The 20216-nt window shown below is 45.1% G+C and overlaps 1 protein-coding gene and 1 long non-coding RNA gene across 13 annotated transcripts in view; one reads left to right on the forward strand and one right to left on the reverse strand.

Moving 5' to 3' along the window:
- SIPA1L1 (signal induced proliferation associated 1 like 1) overlaps window positions 1-13964 on the forward strand; it is a 365694-nt gene extending 351730 nt beyond the window's left edge. For 9 of the 11 annotated variants that reach the window (XM_058739522.1, XM_058739520.1, XM_058739519.1 and 6 more), the window contains 4 exons: window positions 9000-9146; window positions 10475-10589; window positions 12853-12937; window positions 13573-13964. In XM_058739522.1, the coding sequence (XP_058595505.1) occupies window positions 9000-9146; window positions 10475-10589; window positions 12853-12937; window positions 13573-13716 (491 nt within the window). In that variant the 3' untranslated portion in view covers window positions 13717-13964. The remainder of the gene's footprint in view (window positions 1-8999; window positions 9147-10474; window positions 10590-12852; window positions 12938-13572) is intronic. The other 2 variants (XM_058739528.1, XM_058739530.1) reach the window with 1 other exon arrangement.
- LOC131517445 (uncharacterized) lies at window positions 1842-14287 on the reverse strand. Of its 2 annotated transcripts, none has more exons than XR_009264597.1 (3): window positions 14179-14287; window positions 9403-12636; window positions 1842-4176 (listed from the first exon to the last, which is right to left on the reverse strand). It is a non-coding gene; the product is annotated as an uncharacterized LOC131517445 (long non-coding RNA). The 2 variants fall into 2 exon arrangements; XR_009264596.1 differs by having other exon boundaries at window positions 1842-2447; window positions 7067-12636.
- Window positions 14288-20216: the final 5929 nt, after the last annotated feature.

Genomic DNA, 20216 nt, shown 5'->3' on the forward strand with positions numbered 1-20216 from the left:
TTTATGGGGATTATGCATTTTGTCTTGGTTGTGCAATATGCTGGTGTACAATTGTTTGTAGTAGCCTCTTTAAGATCCTCTGTATTTCTCTGGTATCAGTTGTAATGTCTTTTCTTTCATTTCTGATTTTGAGTCTTCTCTTTTTTCTTGGTGAGTCTAGTTAAAGGTTTGTTAATTTTATATTTTGTTTCTTTGGGGTTTTTTTAGTTTCTATTTCATACATTTCAACTCTGATCTGCTACTGCCTTCCTTCTGCTAACTGTGGGCCTAGTCCCTTCAGTTGTAAAGTTAGGTTGTTGATTTGAGATGTTTCCTGAGGCAGGCATTTGTCACTATGAACTTGCTTCTTAGAACTGCTTTTGCTGTATCCCATAAGCTTTGGTATGTTGTATTTCCATTTTCATTCTTTTGAAAGTATTTCTTGATATCTCTTGTGATGTCTTCTTTGACCCATTGGTTGTTCAGTACCATGTTATTTAGTCTCCATGTATTTGTGAATTTTCCTTTTTCTCATAATTGATTTCTAGTGTCCTACCATTATAGTGGGAAACAATGTTTGATTTAATTTCAGTCATCTAAAGTTTATTAAGACCTAACATATGATCCATTCTGGAGAATGTTCTGTGTGTGATTGAAAAGAAGTACATTCTTTTGCTTTTGTATGGAATGTTCTATATAGAGCTGTTAACTCCATCTGGCCTAGTGTGTCATTTAAGGCTGATATTTCCTAATTGACTTTGTCTAGATGATCTATCCATTCATGAAAGTGGGTTAGCAAATATCCCCTATTATTATTGAATTGCTGTTTCTCATTTTAGGTCTGTTTATATTTGTTTCATATATTTAGGTACTCCTATGTTAGGTGCATAAATATATACAAATGTTATATTCTCTTATTGGATTGGCCCCTTTATCCTTATGTGTCTTTGTTTTAAAGTCTTTTTTGTCTGATAGCAGGATAACTACACCAGCTTTCTTTTGGTTTCCATTTGCGTGGAATATCTGTTGTTATTCCTTAACTTTCAGTCTGTGTGAGTCCTTATTTCTGAAGTAAGTATATAGACGTATACAGAAGTATATAGAGGGGTTGTGGGGTTTTTTATACAGTCACCCTGTGTCTTCTAATTGGAGAATATGGTCCATTTACATTTAAAGTAATTATTGATAGCTAATACACTTTTTACTGTTTTGTAGTTCCTCTGTGTTCCTTTCTTCAGCTCTCTTCCTTTGTGGTTTAATGACTTTCTGTAGTGGTGTGCTACAGTTCTTTTCCCTGTATATTTTGCGTATCTATCGTAGGTTTTTGCTTTGTGGTTACCATGAGGTTTTCATATAACAACTTATAACACTTTACTTTTGGTTCATAACAACTTATGTTTAAAAGTATTCTAAAGTTCTAAGTTTTTCAACCCCCCCCAACAATTTATGTTTTTGATGTCACAGTTTACACCTTTTTTATCTTGTTTATCCCTTAACTAGTTACAGTTGACCCTTAAGCAACAAGGGGGTATGAGGTGTCAACCCCCTGTATAGTAAAAAAATCTGTGTATAACTGTTCACTTCCCCAAAATATAACTATTAATAGCCTACTGTTGACTGGATGCCTTACCAATAACATAGTCATTTGCAAATATTTTGTGTGTATTATATACTGTATTCTTACAATAAAACTAAAGAAAATATTGAAAATTATAAGAGAAGGTACATTTACAGTACTGTACTGTAAGTCCACCTTGTCTGCTTACATGATTAATCATTGGTCAGTACCTACACCAACTTTATCTCATATGATACAAAACACTGTAGAGGTCACACGTATTACTAACACTAGACATCAAAAGTGAAAAGGAATGCATATTTATTTACAAGGATAATATTTATGCACTGATGATGAAGCAGCAGCAATATGATTGCTCTATGGTAGCTTAGTGGAATTGATACGATAGCCTAGCATATACACTAATGAATGAATTGTTATAAAAGTTTTATGGCATAAAGTATGAGTCATATGTATAGCACAGTTTTAGAAACATGGTTACGTTAAAAAAAAAAAAAACAACACTTAACCTCCAATAGACTGATACGCAGTTTTCTCCCAATTACGTGAGAGGAATACTTTATGGTAATGTAATTCTTTGAAAGCAAAATACAAAACAGGAAGAAAACTAAAACGTTATTACTTTTATATTAAATATCACTCACCTTATGCCTATGTAAGGATAAGCTGTTCACTCCCATACGAGACTGGCACATTGCATGATGACTATTTCAACCATGATGATGATGACACACAGGTACCTCCTACAGTTCTTGCTGTACAGTTACTAGATTTTCACATGAAAACACTTACATACACAATAGGTAAGTTTATTAGTTGTATGGCCTGATGATTACTTACTATTCATGGAGCAGAAGTGGATCGTAAAGGTCTTCACCCCATCTTCACACTGAGCAGGCCGAGGAGAGGGAGAAAGACGAGGGGTTAGCCATGCCGTCTCAGGGCCGGCAGAGGTGGCAACAGAAGTGGGAGAGGCAGACACGTTCCGTGTAACTCTATGGAAATACACTGTAATTTCTGACTTTTTTGCTTTTTCATTTCTCTGAATATGTTTCTATACAATAATGACCCTCCACCAGCTTTCCTTCCAGTGTCCACATCATAGGTTCTTGTTGTAAAAGAAGTCAAAAGCAGTTCTGCATAACCCGAACTCTTCTGTGACAATTTGTTTTCTGGCACTGCTTCTTCTATGTCTCATCATCTGGCACTGGTTTGGAAATACTCCTCTCCATCAAGTCATCTTCTGTTAATTCCTCTGGTGTGGTGTCTGTTAGCTCTTGGCTTTCCCCAAGATCTACATGTTGAAACCCTTCACCTCCTGCCTTTTTTTCCCATGTCCATAGGCTCCTTCATGATTTCCTTGGTCGGTTCTGTCATCAATCCTGTGAAGTTCTGCACAACATCTGGACCGTTTTCTTGAGCAGGAGTTTATTATTTTGGGCTTGGTGGTTTTCACAGCTTCCTCTCTAATGACAATTTCATGAATTTCCTGGTGTTTTCTCTATCACAGTTCTCTTCCATAGTGTTGACAGTCCTTTTCATAGAGTACTGTGTAATCAGTCTTAAAGGTTCTTAGGACTCCATGATCTGGAGGCTGAATTAGAGATGTCGTGTTTGGGGGCAAGTAAACCAACCCTTTGGTATTGAACTCGTGGGGCTCTGGGTGGCCAGGGCCATTGTCCAATATCAAAGAACTTTGAAAGGCAGTTCCTTAGTGGCAAGGTACTTCCTGACTTCATGGACAAAGCATCAATGGAACCAGTCCAGAAAAACAGTCCTCATTGTCCAGGTCTTCTGGTACAACCAGAAGACTGGAAGCTGGTATTACTTCCCTTCAGGGCTCAGAGGTGAGTGAGTTTATAGATAAGGGCAGTCCTGATCCTAACCTGAACTGCACTTGCACAAAATAGTAGAGTTAGCCTATCCCTTCCTGCTGCACACTTGTCTTCATATGGAGTAAATAATAAGTGTCTCTTATGGCATTTTACGCCAGAATAGAGTATTTTGTCTGCATTAAATCCCGTTCAGGCAGATACCCTTTCTCCTCGATGATTTTCTAAATGGCCTCTGGGAACTTGTCTGCTGCATCTTGATTGGTGGAACTGCTCCTCTGGTTATCTTGAGCATTTGTAAAACGAAGCCTCTTTCTAACATTATCAAACCATCCTTTGCTGGCATTAAATTCTACAGCTTCAAATCTTTCACCTTCCTTTTGCTTTGCATTGTCACGTGATGACTTTGTGTTTTTCGTGAATCCTATTAGTGTCTGCAGGAATGCCTTTCTTATCAGCAGTCCTGCACCCACATAAGAGCTGCATTTTGAATATGAGATAAAAAGATATTTCACAAAAAGTACGAGGCTTTCGTGCTTACTGGCACAGCTGCGGCATCGGCTTCATGAATCTTCTCTTCTTTTTTCACAGTGGTCCTTAGGCAAGATTCATTTAGCTCAAAATGGCAGGCGGCTACAGGAGCAGACCTCAATCTGTGATACATATCAAGCAATTAAACTTTTTTTGTGTAATTTCATGTCTTCCTGCTTTTGGGGAAAACTTTGAGCATTGCTAGCAACACTTCGAATGGGTCCCATGGTGTTATTCAGGGTTCATGGTATTGCACTAAACACAATGAAAAGTATATGAGAACGGAGATCACTTTTTACTGTGATACCCAGCTTACCGGTGAGAAGAACTGCTCATGCGGAGGTGATTAGCCTCACTTGCATTTTGAGTGGATATACGTTCCACACCAGGCCTCCCTGCGATAGCAACAGGAGGTAGCTACAAAATCACTGCAGTAGGATGCAGTATGTACTCTAGTTAATTTTGTGCAATTATGATTTAATACCACATCTTTGTTCATATTTCTCTTATCTGTGAGTGGTGCCATGTACTGTATGAAGTTTTAATGAATTTTAACTTTTATAATAGACATATATATTTTATGCATTCATGACATCCTTACTTTTTTTGATATTTCTAAGCTACGTGGTTTGTCTGCAAGTTTTTCAAATGGTTGCAAATCTCCAAAAATTTTTCCCAAATATTTATAGAAAAAAGTCCACATGGAACCATGTGGTTCAAACCTGTGTTGTTGAAGGGCCAACAGTAAAATAGTTACTTCTATTTTGTTTTTTAACCTTCATACTAGGCTTATAAGTAATTATTTTACTAATATGTTTAGTATGTTTTCCTATATGTTTACCTTTTCCAGTAAGATTTATACTTGAATGTTTTCTTGTACTAATTAGCACTCTTTTTTTTTTCCAGCTTAAAGAAGTCCCTTAAATGTTTCTTGTAAGGCCAGTCTAGTTGTGTTGAACTTAGTTTTTGTTTGTCTGGAAAGCTCTTTATCCCATCTTCAATTCTGAAGGACAGCTTAGTTGGGTAGAAGATTCTTGGTTGGCATTTTTTCCTTTCAGCATTTTGAGTACATCATGCCACTCCCTTCTGGCCTGGAAAAGCTTCTGCTGAAGTCTTAACGGGGATTCACTTGTACATAACAAGTTGTTTTCCTCTTGCTGCTTTTAAGATACTCTCCTTGTCTAATTTTGGAGATTTTAATTGTAATGTATCTTGGTGTGGGTCCCTTTACGTTCATCTTATCTGGAACTCTCTGATCTTCCTGGATCTGGATGAATGTTTCCTTCCCCAGGTTAGAGTAGTTTTCAGCCCCTTTCTCTCTCTTCTCCTCCTTGGATCCCTATAATGCAAATGTTGGTCTGTGTGATGTTGCCCTATAGGTCTCTTAAGCTATTTTCACTCTTTTTCATTCTTTTTCCTTTTTGCTGCTCTGATTGGGTGAGTTCCATTGCCTTGTCTTCGAATCCACTGATCTTTTCTTCTGCTTCATCTAATCTGCTGTTGAACCTCTTTAGTATAATTTTCAGTTCAATTATTGTATCCTGAAGCTCTGTGACTTCTATTTAATATTTTCTTGTATTTTCTTTTTGTTGAAGTTATCACTGTGTGCATCCATTCTTCTCCCAAGTTCAGTGAGCATCTTTATGACTGTTACCTTGAACTCTTTGTCAGGCAGGTTACTTAGGTCCATTTCATTAAGGACTTTTCCTATGATTTTATCTTGTTCTTTTGTTTGTTACATATTCCTCTGTTTCCTCCTTTGTCTGGACTCCTTGTGTTGGTCTATGTATTAGATAAGACAGCTGCCTCTCCCAGTCTTAAAGGAGTGGCCTCATGTGGGAGATGAACCTTGTTGTTCAACCCTGCCCTAGCTCTTTCTTGTCTCTCAAACCTTTGTGATTGTCCAAAGGGCCTATTTTATTTTTAATGGATCTCAGTAGTTGGGGGTGTGCCAAGGCCAGTGTCCCCAAAGGGAAGGATCTCAGCAGCTAGACTTAGACTGATTGTAAACCAGACACTCTGGCAGCAAGTATGCAAATCTAAACTGTCCTGTGGGACCACAAGTGTAAGCCCCACTGGCCACCAGAGCCAGGCGATTTCATAGTGTCACCTTGGATGGCCAGTCATAAAAATCAGCACACTAGATGAGTGTATAAGTTCATTTCTGAGAACAGCAGGCCGAAGGAAAGCAGAGGGCAAGCACAAAGATCGCATCCACTGGCCTCCGTGCCCTGTGAGCACCTCTGTGGGCCCCTAGCTGTGTGCCAAACCTGAAGCCTGCCCCTAGGCCAAAGCTCCAGAACAAGCAAATAAGCCTCTGTCACAGGAAGACTAGCAGTTGTTTTGGTCTGCTCTCTGTGCAGTGCCCTCCTGGTGGTAGCCTGTCAAGAACTGTCCCTCCAATTGTTTAAATCCCATAGGACCCAGGAATGCAGCCCTCTTCACCCCCCACCCCCACCCTTGCAGCCACCAGAGCCAGGTGAGCAAGGGGCATCCCCTGGGCAGCAGCCATAAAAACTGAGACTCCAGATACATCTAAAAACCTCCTCCTGGCATGCTTGGTAAGATTTCCAGACCTTACCCAAGACGTGTTGAAGTTCAATTTTAATACACAGGTATAGTTTGGGCATTATATTTTTTACCAAACTTCCCAGCTGCTTACTATGATTGGGTAGGTTTGGCTAACATTAAATTATTTTTTAGAGACTTGTATCCACTGGCTCCCTCCAGCTACCCTATGAACCCAGACTTCCCATTGTTCTATCTTTCCTTGATTGTGAGGGTATTGCCTGTGGTGTCCACCAGTCATCAGTTCATTCATTTGGTGAGCAGGCAAGTACTAGCTTAGGGAAAGGCATAGTATTGATGCCAGGCACCTCCATGTTCTTGCCTTTGGTTCATAAATACCTTGTTTGCTCTGTGACCTAACTAGATCCCAATTTTATTGAAGGCCATATTCTGGGACTATGGGTTTAAATTTGTTCTTTTCCTTTCTCCTCTCTCTATCCACCTATATTCCAGGGTTCTGCACCCACCCTCCCCACTGTGACCCAGCCCAGCAGATGCCTATTATAGAACCTCTGGTCCTGCTTGTTTATTATGCCTGTCTGCCCTTATTTCACACTCTGCCTCCATTTGTACTCACCTTTCTCTTCCTTTCTTTGCTACTTCTTTGGAGCAGTGTTTTCTTTGACCCTCCTGCTTGCCTCGTTTGCTTTCTCCCTGCTCCCCTCTACAGTCCCCTTCTCGCCGATGGCAGACATCACTCAGGGATCATGCCAGCTTCTCTCAGATTCCAGCTGCTTCCTCTCCCCTATCTGGCTTCTCTTTTCTCCACGAGGTCACCCTCCAATGAACCAGTTGACACACGAAATGACCACTTTTTACCATCTAGACTCTAGAAGAAAAAAAAAAAAAAACCTCCTGGTGGTGACCAAAAAGGCCCTACCCTTTTCTCCCCTTGTGCCTCCGCATTGGGGTTCCTCTTCCCTGAATTCCGTTGCTCCTGTGACAAACCCTTTGTGAAGGCGTGTCTGCGTGGGTCGTGTCAAAGGAGACCCTGTCTTCTAGAGGCTTACGTTCTAAGCGACCTGGAAATCACACCCACAGTCATTGTCCAGCCAAGGAAGCCATGCCTTCTCACTTTCCTGAAAGTCAGCCAGCAGCCCAATGTGCCCCCTGTCCTACATGGAGCAAGCCTTGTTGGGCTGATCCCTCAGCCCTTGTTTCAGTGACTGTCACTGAAATGTGTTTGGGCAACGCGGAAGCGGCAACTTCTTTTTCACGTATGGAAATTTGGGCACCAGAGAGAAAAGGGCAGAGGGGTTGTGAGTGACACGCAAAATTGTTCCACCCACTTACCCTTGGTGGGAGCAGGTTTAAACAGAGCAAAGCGTTTAATATCTGGCAGTATTTGTTGATTTCCATTTACTCATAATTTTGCTAATTTTAAGCACATTAATAACTGGCAGCTGCAGTTCAGAGCAGTTCTTTATGTAATTTGAAAGGGAAAACAGGCACTAAATATACTCTGGTTTACCAGGCTATCATAATTGGTGAAACTTTTTAACTCCTTGTAAACAGGTATTTCTGGAGCCACTTAGTGATTTCAGCTGAGCTTTTAGCTCACGTTGGCATGGATTTTAGTGTTGCAGTCACACTCTGCCCTGTTGAGAGCATTTACACGTCATGAGCCCAGCAGCCCTCCCCCTCTGTTCTCCGCCCTATGAACTTGAGCACTAGCAGCCTACTGGTGGCGCACTCTCTGCCCCAGGCCAGGCAGAGGTCTGTCCTTATGATGGCTTCCTATCTGTATTTTTAAAATGGTCCCATCAGAGGCAGCTCAGGCTGTGGGACTGCTGTGATCCCAAACCAGTCCCAAGAGTAGCTCCTTGTGCCCTTGGGAAGGGGAAGAAGGCCAGCACCAATCCTAACATCCCCTTCTTGTAGGAACTCCCATCTGGATAATCGAGCACCCTCACATCATCTGATTCGGTGCTCACACTGCCCTGCAGACACATCCCCAGGGTACAGGGCCAGTGGGGTCTGGGGAGAAGTCTGTCTCTCCTGCCCCAGGGGTGCAGGGGGTCCACAGGCAGGGGGGTCAGAGTCCGGGTCCCAGTCCAGTGAGAACGACCCTACTATCCCCTGAAACCGATACCAACAAGCTTCCTGGTCTGGCTTCAAACACCAGTTGTCTGTCAAACCACACCTCAGCATGCTAGCCTGAATCCTTGACTGAAAAAAAGCAAGACACTGGAGCCACCCTGGGCCCCACTGTAGACAGACAGCTTCCCACAAAAGCAGACATGTTGCCTGGGTGCAAAACTAACTTTTCTGTGTCTCACACTACTAGAAATGAGATAGAGGGAGGTTATCGAAAAATGAGTTAAGACTGGAAGAAGCCAGTTCCTAGTTCACATCAGCATTAGGACAGCCCCTCGTGGCCTGCTGGATTAGAAACAGATTCCAGACAACAACTGAGTTAGAAATCTGCTGTGGTAACAGGAATTGGGTAAGACCTTGAGCGGTTCTCCTGTGGGCATGAGAAGTATCTGATCTTTCTTCTTTTCCTGTAGGAGAGTTCTCAGCCTCGGACAGCTCCCTCACTGATGTCCAGGAGACTCGAAGGCCACCCATGCCCGACCCTGGCCTGATGCCCCTGCCCGATGCTGCTGCGGATTTGGATTGGTCCAACCTGGTGGACGCTGCAAAGGCCTATGAGGGTGAGTCTGCTGCAGACCAAACAGGACAGCACAGGACCGGCAGGGCCACGCTGGGGTTTGGGCGGTGCGAGGCTCCGGTCCGTCCCTGTCCACCCGGTTTCCTCCAACACCCCGACAGCACATGGACTTGACCGGCACAGCCAGAAACAGTTGAATCCACAGTTACCGGGTACTCGGTAGGGGCACACGTTGCGTGATTTAAACAGGTGGAGCCTGCCATCTCCTCCACAGAGGAGTTCACAGCATTGTGCCTCACCTGCCCATGCGTGGGGAGGGCAGGGTGTGGGGGGAATCCCAGCTGTCACTTGACTGAAGAGATCACACGTCCGAGAGAGTCTTTTACCTCATCATAAAGACATCATTGCAAAGTGCGTGGTTGGATCTGTTAGGATGCTTGGTCCACTTGGCCGGCCCCAGTCTCGACAAATGTCAGGGACACTCCCTTTGTGCTCCTTGTTCACCTCTCCGGACTCTGGTAGCACATTTCCCGTGACTCAATGTAATGCTGTGTATGTGGGCAAAAATTGTCAAATACCTGTTTTGAATAGACTGACTTCACTCTATGTTCATCAACGTAAACTCTCTGGAAATACTTTAAAAAACGGTGATAGCAGATGAATGGTTTGGGGCTTGTCTTGCTCTTACTTGAAGAATTGAATGTAGCTATTCAGTCAAGCTAGAGTTTTCAGGAGAAATGGATTAGGCCACAGAATTCAGAAGTCCGGCCACCGTGGCGGAGTCCACAGGGCATCCGTCCCCATGTTAGCTGATGGTACTTCCCCAGTACTGCCTGGATTTTAACTTTCGATTTGTTGGTCACTCTTTTATCTAAGATGGAGGCAGTTTTGAGTTTTTAACGAGAGGTTTTTCAAACTTTGATTTCGTTTTCTTGGCTCGTTTTTGGTTTGGTATCTTTTGGAATACGTATGGTTGGACTTTGGCTGAAGCCAACGGAGATAGCCAGCTATCTTGTGGAAAACATTTCTAGAAGTGCATTTTCTATCCTCACCCGGTGGAAAGACTTGGTCTGGAAATTTGGCACAATGCCCATTTCCAGGGAAACATTTCATAGAGTGCTACTGTGATGAGTAATGAAAGGAGGACTACAAATCGATTCACAAGTATTTTTCAAAGAGAACTGACAACGCTACTGTCCTCTTACTGCTTCATCAGTAATTTTTTCCTACACGGGTCAGGAGCTAGGTTTCGGAGGCCTCCGCGCACACTGTTCAGATCTGACCCTCGGTGTAGGCCAGCTGTTGACGTTTGAGAGATAGGACCCAGGATGTGGCTCCAACATCCTGAATGGCTTCTTCTCTCCCTTCCAGTCCAGAGAGCCTCCTTCTTTGCTGCTGCTGATGAAAACCACCGCCCCTTGAGTGCCGCGTCCAACAGTGACCAGCTGGAGGAGCAGGCGCTGGCCCAGATGAAGTCTTACAGCAGGTCGGTCACCCAGTGGTGAGGCCACTGCCCTGCACCGTGTGTCGCCTCCTCTAGTGACAGCAAGTGTGGGGAAGAGGAGACGGAGGCCACGTGGATTAGCTGCTCAAAGCCCAGCAGCACAGGGCCAGGCTCGTCACATTTTAGAATGCTTTGTAACTAAGTACCGTAAACATGATTAAACTGTTCTTGGTGACTTAGAATCATGAATAGTCATCATTATTTGACATTGTGATACACGTATGCCCTCGGGGCTTATCAGGTAAGGTAAGAAAGACCACTTGCCTTGTAGCCTTGAGCCTGGTTTTGGAATCTGTCCCCCTCTGCTCTCAGTTGGTCGTGCTCGGAAACATGGCGCTATCTTTGCAGGTCCCAGGGGGCAGCTTCAGAGCTACATTAGGTCTGGGTCACCAGGGTGGGTAAGAGAGATCAGATACAGAATGAAAGGCAAGCAATGACTGAGGCCTGGAGGGTTTTCTTAAGAGTTAGGAGCTGGGATTTTGACTTCGGTTTTAACTGTGTAGAGGCAGACTTCCATTTTCCCTCTGCTTCAAGCGGTGAGGATGTTGGATATATAGGTGTCATATTATGGATGTTAAAGCAGCCCATGGGCTGCCATGGTACACGCATTAGGCGCTCCTTGACACAGAATAATTTCATCAATTTGAAATCTCCCTTTAAAACCTTGTGAGGGCACTTAAGAATCCAGGTATCTCTAAAACTTGGTCAGAAACAGACAATAGGAAAAGTGAGGTCGGGATAGGTTATCCAGACAGCCTGTGGGACCTGTTCCTGAAGACTCCTCGGAGCAAGGAAATGCCCTTCAGAAGACAGAAGAGGAGGGATGTGTTGTTGGTCAGAAGTATAATGGAGGCCGCGTTCACTCCTATCATGGAGGGGTCTCTGGTGGGAGAGCAGCAGTTAGCTTGGCCGTTGAGAACTTTAAGGAAAAAACCCACCGAGGGTGGGGCCTCCTCCAACAGGGAGAAGTCTGAGTGAGCAAGTCCATCTTCCTAAGGATTATTGAGCCAGCTAGTTCTTAAATCTTTGTGGAATCATAAGATGAGGGTGATGGTTGGCACTTTTCTTTTTGTTCAGTGAACAAGTAAATGAAGTTAAATGTGTTCTTAAAACTCAAGGCGTACACGGACACAGAATTCACTTTGCAAACCTTCGCAAGTCAAGATAGGCTGCTAAGGGTCTGAATTGGTCGTCCCCCATCTTAAAAGTTTGCAGATTCTTATCGTTTCATTTGTTGCACTGTGAGTTTTGCCTTTTGGGCTTGTAGATCTAGAATTAGGTCTAGAATTAGCCGAAGACATCAACACAGTTCGAGACTGCCTTTTCTTGATTCCAAAACTTCGGTCTGTCTGTACCTTCCCTTTTGACCTCTGCGAAGTGGTAGCCGTGTGGGTATAATCCCAGCGGAAGGCTCTGGATTCTTGGTCGTGTGACTCTGAGGTGGCGTATCTGGCTGGAACTCACGGGAACTTTCCACAGCTTGAATTCAGGTAGACAGGAGTTGGACGAAGAGCAGTTGACAAGGGTCTTCAGCCCTTGCCCGGCTGTCTCATCCTTATAGCACCAGTTTGGTGCCCCACTGGCCTGGCATTGCTATAGCGCTTAAGTAAATTGGGAGAAAGAAAATTGCAGGCCTTGTTTGCTCATCACAATAGCCAAGGAGACATTAAGGTTGGACTGACAAGCTTTTGAAACCAGTGGTCTTATTTTTTAACTATTTTAAGATATTTAGTTAGACAAGCTTTCAAGACAAGAGCACGGATACCTTAGCTGCAGCCGGATGAGTAACCACAGACCGTTTTACGGGGAACCAGAGACCTAGCTATCCTGGTTGCCCCGAGGCAGAGCTGACATCAGCCCCTCTGCACCCAGAGGAGCGGCTCTCTTCTCCTCAAAGCCGCTGGAGGGAGCAGGGAGCACCGTACTGCTTGACGGCTGTGTCTGCCAGAAAGTGCCTCTCCTGCTGCCAGAGACCGGTCTCACTTTCTGTCCCGTGTTCTTGTATTCTCTTGTCATGAAGTGACAGCGTCTGTAACAAAGGAAGCTATTGATTGGCTGCATTCACCCTTGTATTACCTCTTGTTAAGATTACCATTTTCCTTCTTAAAGTGAAAACGCACATTGGGTCACCGTACTAATTTGACATAAAAAAAAAAAAAAATACAGTGGTCTCACTAAAAAAGGGCCAAACAAACCCAGCCACAGAGGTTTCTCCTGACACCCGTCTTTTGTCTCTTGCCCCCAGCAGTAAGGATTCCTCTCCTACTCTGGCGTCCAAAGTGGACCAGCTGGAAGGTATGCTGAAGATGCTCCGGGAAGACTTGAAGAAGGTAAACACGTGCTCAGAGTGCCTGGTCCGTGCAAATTGTGCTTGAACAAACGCCCTTCTTGAGTAGTGTCTGTGGACTGACCACGTGGACCGTCTGTCCCCGTTCCCTCGGGACACGTGTTCCGCGGGCCACCTGGAGCCCGGTTCCCATTGACTCACACTGCGCAAGAAGGGCCTTCGTTGTCACACGTGCAGAACAATTGTGAAAGCCCCCGAACCCCCGCCAGCCCCACCGAGCCCTCTCTCGGCCTCCCCACTCCTCGTCTCAGGGGTCAGTAGCCCAGACCCACACGTCTTCATTGTTAATCCTGGCTTTCACACCAGGAAGAATTGTTTTGTTGTTGCTCGAGTGGCTTTCACTGTGTTAAGCCAACAGCCACCAAAACAATAGTCCAAAAGTTAAGACGGCCCTTCTTGAAGATGCTCAAGGACCCATGAATGTGTTGGCTTTCCGAAACCAACCGTGGGGAGTCTCCAGAAGACCTGTCCCCCGGTTTGAGTGAGTCTAGTACCAGGCCACGTTCACACGTTGTTAGCAGATGTTTAGGATAAAGAACAGAAGTGGGTGAAGGGTATAGACAGATCCCTGGCCACCCCTCCCAGCCCTTCTCTCCTCTCCTCTCCCCTCCCTTCCAGGAAAAAGAAGACAAAGCCCACCTCCAGGCGGAGGTCCAGCACCTGCGGGAGGACAACCTGAGGCTGCAGGAGGAGTCCCAGAACGCCTCAGACAAGCTCAAGAAGTTCACCGAATGGGTCTTCAACACCATAGACATGAGCTAGGGCAGGCTGAGGGGACAGGAGCGGGGGGCACGGGGGTGCTCTCCGGTGAGGTTTGGCAGTCCCTAGCCGTGACACTGAAAGCATTCTCTGCCTCCCCACCCCTCCTCCCCGGCCTCCTACCCCGGCCCCTCTCGGGGAGCGCACAACACGATTGCAGATCAACAATCATTATCTGCCTTTTGTAGAAAAGAAAAACGAAAAAGTAAATAAAAATTTTAAAAAGTAAAATAAAAGTTTAACTGCTAAAATGTGAATGTCTTTATTTTTTTGCACAATATCTTTATCTGTTATGTATTTAAAAAAAAGAAAACAAAGTGGGCCTAGGCTGTCCTGGCCCATCTGCCTCTATTTCCATTAGCTCTATTTCAGGTAACCCAAGCTTTCCCTCCTTATCCTGACAAATGTCATTGCTCCTAATAAAGTTTTTAAAAGTTGTTTGTTTAGGGAGGGGGATTTCCTTACCTCTGTTCCTAAAATGTCCAGGGAGGAAGGTGCTTTAAGAAAACGCCTGCCTCCCTTGAATGGCCTGTGCATGAGCTAGTGCCCTTGTCCCTATCTTAGCCGCTGTGGGCAGGTCAGGGTTACCGCCAGGTGCACCAGAGACCCGGCTCGTGCCTCGGGCCACGCCCCCTTCCTGTCCCGCATTGTGACGTAACTCCTCCCCTGCTTCCTTTCCCCAGGCAGATGGGCCCAGGTGCGTGCTTCTCGGAGCTGGACCCCTGTTTGTCTGGTGTGACCGAGTCCCACCAGATTGGAGTCCGCCTCTCCACGGCTTCCTGGCTCCAAACGTTCATTGGGTTCAGAATTCCTCCAGACTAAAAACTCGTTTGCATTTTGGTCAAAAGTACAGTTTTTGTTCGAGGTGTTTAAAGATGAAAATGTGGCAAAATTGGGCTCTTTGGCGCCCTCAAAATGACCATATTAATTAATTAATCCTCTCCAAAGCCAGATTTCAGTGTTTATAACTAGGGAAAGTGAATGTTAAAATGTTTCCTGCTTGCTTGTTAGGAGCAACGACTGTGATAACAGAATGGGCTTCGAAACCTGCATGTCCCAGTGTGCGATTTAAGCACGGCATTTGCTGAATCCCTTTGTGGCCGAAGGATTCCGCTGCAGAAATGACTTGATGTGCTCTTTGTCCTGTCTAGTGCTCTAGCCACTCTGGGGCCTCTGGTCATTGTGCCAAGGCTCCCAGTCCTGCAGACAGACACGCTGGGCCCACCAGTGTTGAGGAACCCAGGGAGCCCCCGGTGGCCTTGTTCCCTGCCTTCATAAAATGTCACTCAGCTGACACCCGTGTCCCTTCAGTGGCAACTCTGATCTAGGGAAAGTTCTGCAACGTAGTGTCCTCTGTGTGGAAGCTCCCTGCCCCAAGTGATCTCAGCTCCTTCCTCCAACCCTGACAGGAATGGGATGGGTTTTCTCTCTTCTCCCCCCGCCCCCTCCACCAGACTTTTATGCTACAATTTCATTCATGATTGTGATTTTTTTCAAGGGATTTTTTTTTTTTCCTGGTGACATTTCCATCACGGAAAGTAGGAAGATTTCGGAGTGCTTTGTAAAGATCTCAATTGTCTGTCTCTTTCTCTCTTTGACTTGTATGAAGGAGATTGTTACATTGCCTGATGATCTCTTTGTAAATGAGAAATACTGCTAACATCCAAGCATTCTGAAGTCTTGCTTATCCTGAGTTTTAATTTTGTCTTTCATTTGTTTGGGAACTTGGGGCAAGCTATTTATTAGAGTTTTGCAACAGAGTTCTTGTTTGAAGCCTTTAAAGACTACTTGTAAAATTCAAACAATAAAATTCATTTTAAATGCTCTTTTAAAACGCTTTGGTATTATTGCTTGAGGTTTTCGCATTTCAAAGACCACCCAGTAACCCGTTGACCCTCCTTACAACCAGTGTTTTCATCAGGCTCCGTTAACACTAAAGGATGATTCTTCCAGTTTCTGCCCCTCTTAGAATGTTAATAACCTTTTTTATTCTCTGTTCACATGTCGTTAGAGAATTCCTGATTTGGCTTCTCTGCTTATAATTTAATATTTGCAGAGCACTTTCTAATTAGTTCCTTCTTCATTATCCACGTGTGGGTTTTCCATGACAACACTGTCATTCCCCGAGACCAGCACATGTTTGGACGGCCTCGACCACACCACCCAAATCTGTGTTAGATGTTGTGTGCTCCGGGAATACAAATGCCTGTTAATATCAGGCGGTACAAAATATAATTAGGAAAGTTAATCTGCTGAAAAAATCATAATGCATTCCAAAGCCAAATGGAACCAAATTTTTAAAATCTACCACATCACTGTTCCTCTCCAGTGATGCAGCTAATTGAGAACTGAGAGAGTTCCTTCCTTTTATTTGGTTCAACAATTCTCCAATTTCTAGAATTACAAGACAGGGTAAGACTGGATGCCCCCAGACACTCTGATTCGCAAGCTAAAAGGGTCTGTTTAGACCATGATTCTTACCTGATGGGAAGGGCTTGGACGTGGGTTGAGAGTCCCCGGGAGAAGGTGCCATTAGCCCGCGTTGAGGGAGGGTCTTGGTGCATGAGCTGACTGGCAGGGCCATTTGGTTGTGCTTCCTGTCTGCTGCCTGTGATCAACAGATGGGGTGGGGTTGGATTACTAACTCCTCAGATGGGGATACAACCGATAGTCCAAGGGCAAAGGAAATCGACGCAGTGCGCTTCAGCCATTTCTCTAGTTAAATGCAGAACGAGAACTGGAACCGTAGTCTCGCCGTAGATTCCTGTCAGCAGCTTTGTGGTGCCACTTCCCCAGCGTGACCAAAGTTGACGTGAAAAGTACAAGATGGCATACCTGGGCCAGAAACCCATGACCAGTGAAGACCTGGGCGCTGTTCACCGTGAACTCTGCTACTCTAAAAGAATGATCCCACGGGAATGTTGGATACCTCTGTGTGAATTACACCACTAATGACCTATCCGTAAGGAATTGTCACACGCTGACAAACATTTGACTTCGACTGGGACGCGACTCCCATCTGCTACACCGCAGCTGTGTCTGTAGGTAAGTTAACCTCATCTCTGAGTCTGGGTTCCTCATCTGGCAAAATAGTAACCGTGTGATGTAGTTTGAAGGATTAAATGGAACCATCTGTGAAATAAAGCCATTGACCGGCCAATTTGAAGACACAACCTGTCTTCCATCTCCAGTATGTTAAGGCTCTGATGTTGTTTTTCTGGGAGAGTATCCTGAGGTGTTAATAGCAGGGTGGGATGGAAGAACCAGGATGAGCTTCCCCCACTCAGTTTCCTATCAGGTGCTTTCAACCCTTTGCCGTGTCTCTTAGAACGGCGATTCTCGAATTTGAGATTCCATCAGAATCACCTGGAGGTTTTTGTTAAAACACAGGTCACAGGGCAGCATCCCCAGGATCCGTGAGTTAGCAGGTCTGGGGTGGGTACTCAGTGGTGTATTTTCTCCAAGTTCCCGGGTGATGATTTAAAAGCAGGCCTTTCAAAGAATAGGGGTAACAGGTGGACATCCGTATCGATTAATAGTTAAAAGAAACAGATGCTACAGTGTAAGGCTCTTATGCCATATACCTGAGTGTTCTTTTGACATGTTAGCCAACCACAGAGCACTTTGCAGGGGAAACAGGCTTAAACTACAGCTAAAGAGAGTTTAAAGACCATTTTTTAAATTAAAACTTAGGTGCATGAATCGTTCTGCCATTTGACTTTTAAATCCCTGTGTTAACTGGATGGTACAGGAGTGCCCTTAAGCCCATTAAGGCGATGAAACTAGTTACCAGGTCAGCAAGGAGTGAACTTGGTCACCTTGGGGCGACTGGCGATTCGGATGGCAGTGCTACCTAGGAGAGCAAGGCAGGGGAGAGCCAGGGAAGGGTACTGGGTCAGGCCCACAGTGTGTGGCCACTGGGGAATACAAAACCTGGGAGATTTGGTTCCAGCTGGGAGTGCTGGCTTCCAAAGTCAGCTCGCTGACTTCCAAATTCAGCCCCACCTGCTTACCCCGATCTCCAAGAACCTACCCAACCTCAAAGTTCTCAAGAGAGTTTTCGACTGCCCTCATACCTGCCCCACCTATTAAGAAACCTTTACCTAAATCCTCGCGCCGCAGACCAGCCCATTTCCTCCAGTTCTGCCCGGAAAGAGGGGGGGAAGGATTGCTTAGGCTCCATACCCTTTAGATAAGCTGTAGCTCGGAGACTTGAAGAGCCTGGCAGTCCTTCCAGAGATGATCATTGCAACCTTGCTTGTACTGGCTCCTGCGCTGACCCTTCATCGTGCTCCTTCCCACAGATGTCCTGCCTCTCCCTGGGTTTCCCTCCGCACCTGGTCAGACTTGCCCTCCAGGCCCTCCAGCCTTGCAAATGCAGCATTTCCTCCTGTCTTGCCTTCATGCGCCCCGGAGAGCTTTCACCTTCCCTTCCCTTCTACGCCTTCCCTTCTCCCTAACACCTCTTTGGCCAAGCCTGCCTTCAGTCCTGTGAGTGTGCAGAGCTCACATTTCCTTCCATTGCTGAACTCTAAATGAGCACATCTCGCTATGCTCCCTTACCCCTCCTTTGCCAGGCACAGCCCTGCCTTTAAACAAATGCAGCTCGTTTCATCCTTCTCTTTGGACCTCTTGTGACCCATTGTCAACCTGAATGATCTCCCAAACAAAAGAACCTAAAGCTTTGGGTACCTTACTCTGCACCTTTAGACAAATGCTTTCCTTAAGGCATCTCGTCATAGGTTCCGGGGATGCATCTATGATTCCTTTTCCTTAACCAAAGCGCTGTGTTATTTTAAATGAGCCTGTCTCCCTACGCGGTTTTTTTGGGTTATACATTTGTTAGCACACCCCCAGATCTCTAATGAGGCCACCCAACCACACCTCTCCTATGCATTTCTGTAATTCAGCCTGTAAGAAAAGCATCACAAAAGGGTATCCGCCGATAAAATCCAGGCTTCTTGGCAAAAGTGTAGATGGTTTGGGAGGGTGTGGGCTCTCCAGGTCAACACAGACACCTCCATCCCCTACAGCCTTCCACACTCCCAGCTCGCTGTCCACATTTATGTAACTGGCCCAGTAGATAGGCATTTAAGTTGCAGTCTTCTGGATCCTATCGCCAAACCCAAGAGAGCCATATCCTTCACCAGCCTCAGCCCCCATCATACACACACACTCCTATCACACCCCACCCTCACCTTCCTGGGAGCAAAGACTCTTAGAAAAGACACTTAAGAAAGGAGTTCTATTCAAGTTCCAATAGCAAACTAGGAGTGACTAACACAGGTGCCCGGAGGTGGCCTTTCAGTCACCTATCTTAGTGGCGAGGTAGGACAGAGTTGTAACTTGACCTAGTAATTATTCTAAAGAGCTTAAGGGTATTTGAAAAGAGTTACTTTTTGTAGGCTGCTTAAATGTTGTTCTGCAATCTGAAAACAATGAATATGCTCAGCAGACTTTGGTTTTAGTTGGTACAAAGATAAACTCGCCCAACATAGGTACCTTTCAAATCAATGTGGCTATGCCTATTACAACATGCTCTGTAAATGCAGTCTAGCTTAATACTAAAGATTCCAGCTGGAGTAGAAGCGAGGATGTCATTTACAGGCACTGGGGATAGACAATTCTACCTCTAAAAAGAAAAGATCTGGTGCAGGGTAGGAGGGGTAGGGGGTACGGAGTAACTGACCACCGTTTTTAAGTATCTGACATGTCATTGTATGAAGGAGAAACCACCAACCAGCCTTGATGTCTGGAGTTCTAGAGGCAAAAATGGAACCAGTGGATGCCTGTTGTAGGAAACAGATTTTGTCTCTGAGATAGCGGATCAATGGTGACTGGGTGGCTTCCTGGGCTGGAAGCCAAGAATTAGGAGAGTAGGAACGACTTTGTGAAGATGCCATCCCTTCAGCTTTTCTAGTGGACTCTTGCTTTCTTTAAATAAACTTGGAGTCATGAGCCACAGACTCGGGATGGAAGGAGACCATCCTCTCAAGATAGGCAGTTCTGCCTCCCAGCCCTGACGGGGTTGAATCTCCTTTTCGTTGTCCAGCCACCTGAGCGTGAGCACATCCGGTGAGGGGGAACTCACTACTTCCTGGGGCAACACACTGTACCTTTCTGTGTCCCTTTTCAGTCACTCCAGTTATTTAGGGAAAATCCATTTCCCTTTGATTTTTGTAACTACTCCCAGTAGTTACATGAATTTCTCTCCCCCGGTAGTAACCACCAGTATTTTGGAAAACATCAAGTGTTCTCAATGTTATTTATTCCCTTGGGACAAAAACTCCCTACTCTCTCAACTTTTCCTCCTGCGTCATGGACTCCAGCCCCTTTCCCACAATAATATAATCACACGTAACATGAATTAAGGACACAAATGCTTCGTGTGCATTAGCCCATTGAGTACTCACAACGGCCCTGTGAGGTAGGGCTAGGATTGTCCCTATTCCACCAAACAAGACTGAGGCCTAGAGAGGTCAAATCATTTATTACACTAGAAT

The sequence above is a fragment of the Neofelis nebulosa genome, chromosome 7 (genome assembly GCF_028018385.1).
Source record: "Neofelis nebulosa isolate mNeoNeb1 chromosome 7, mNeoNeb1.pri, whole genome shotgun sequence".
NCBI classification, from domain to species: domain Eukaryota; kingdom Metazoa; phylum Chordata; class Mammalia; order Carnivora; family Felidae; genus Neofelis; species Neofelis nebulosa.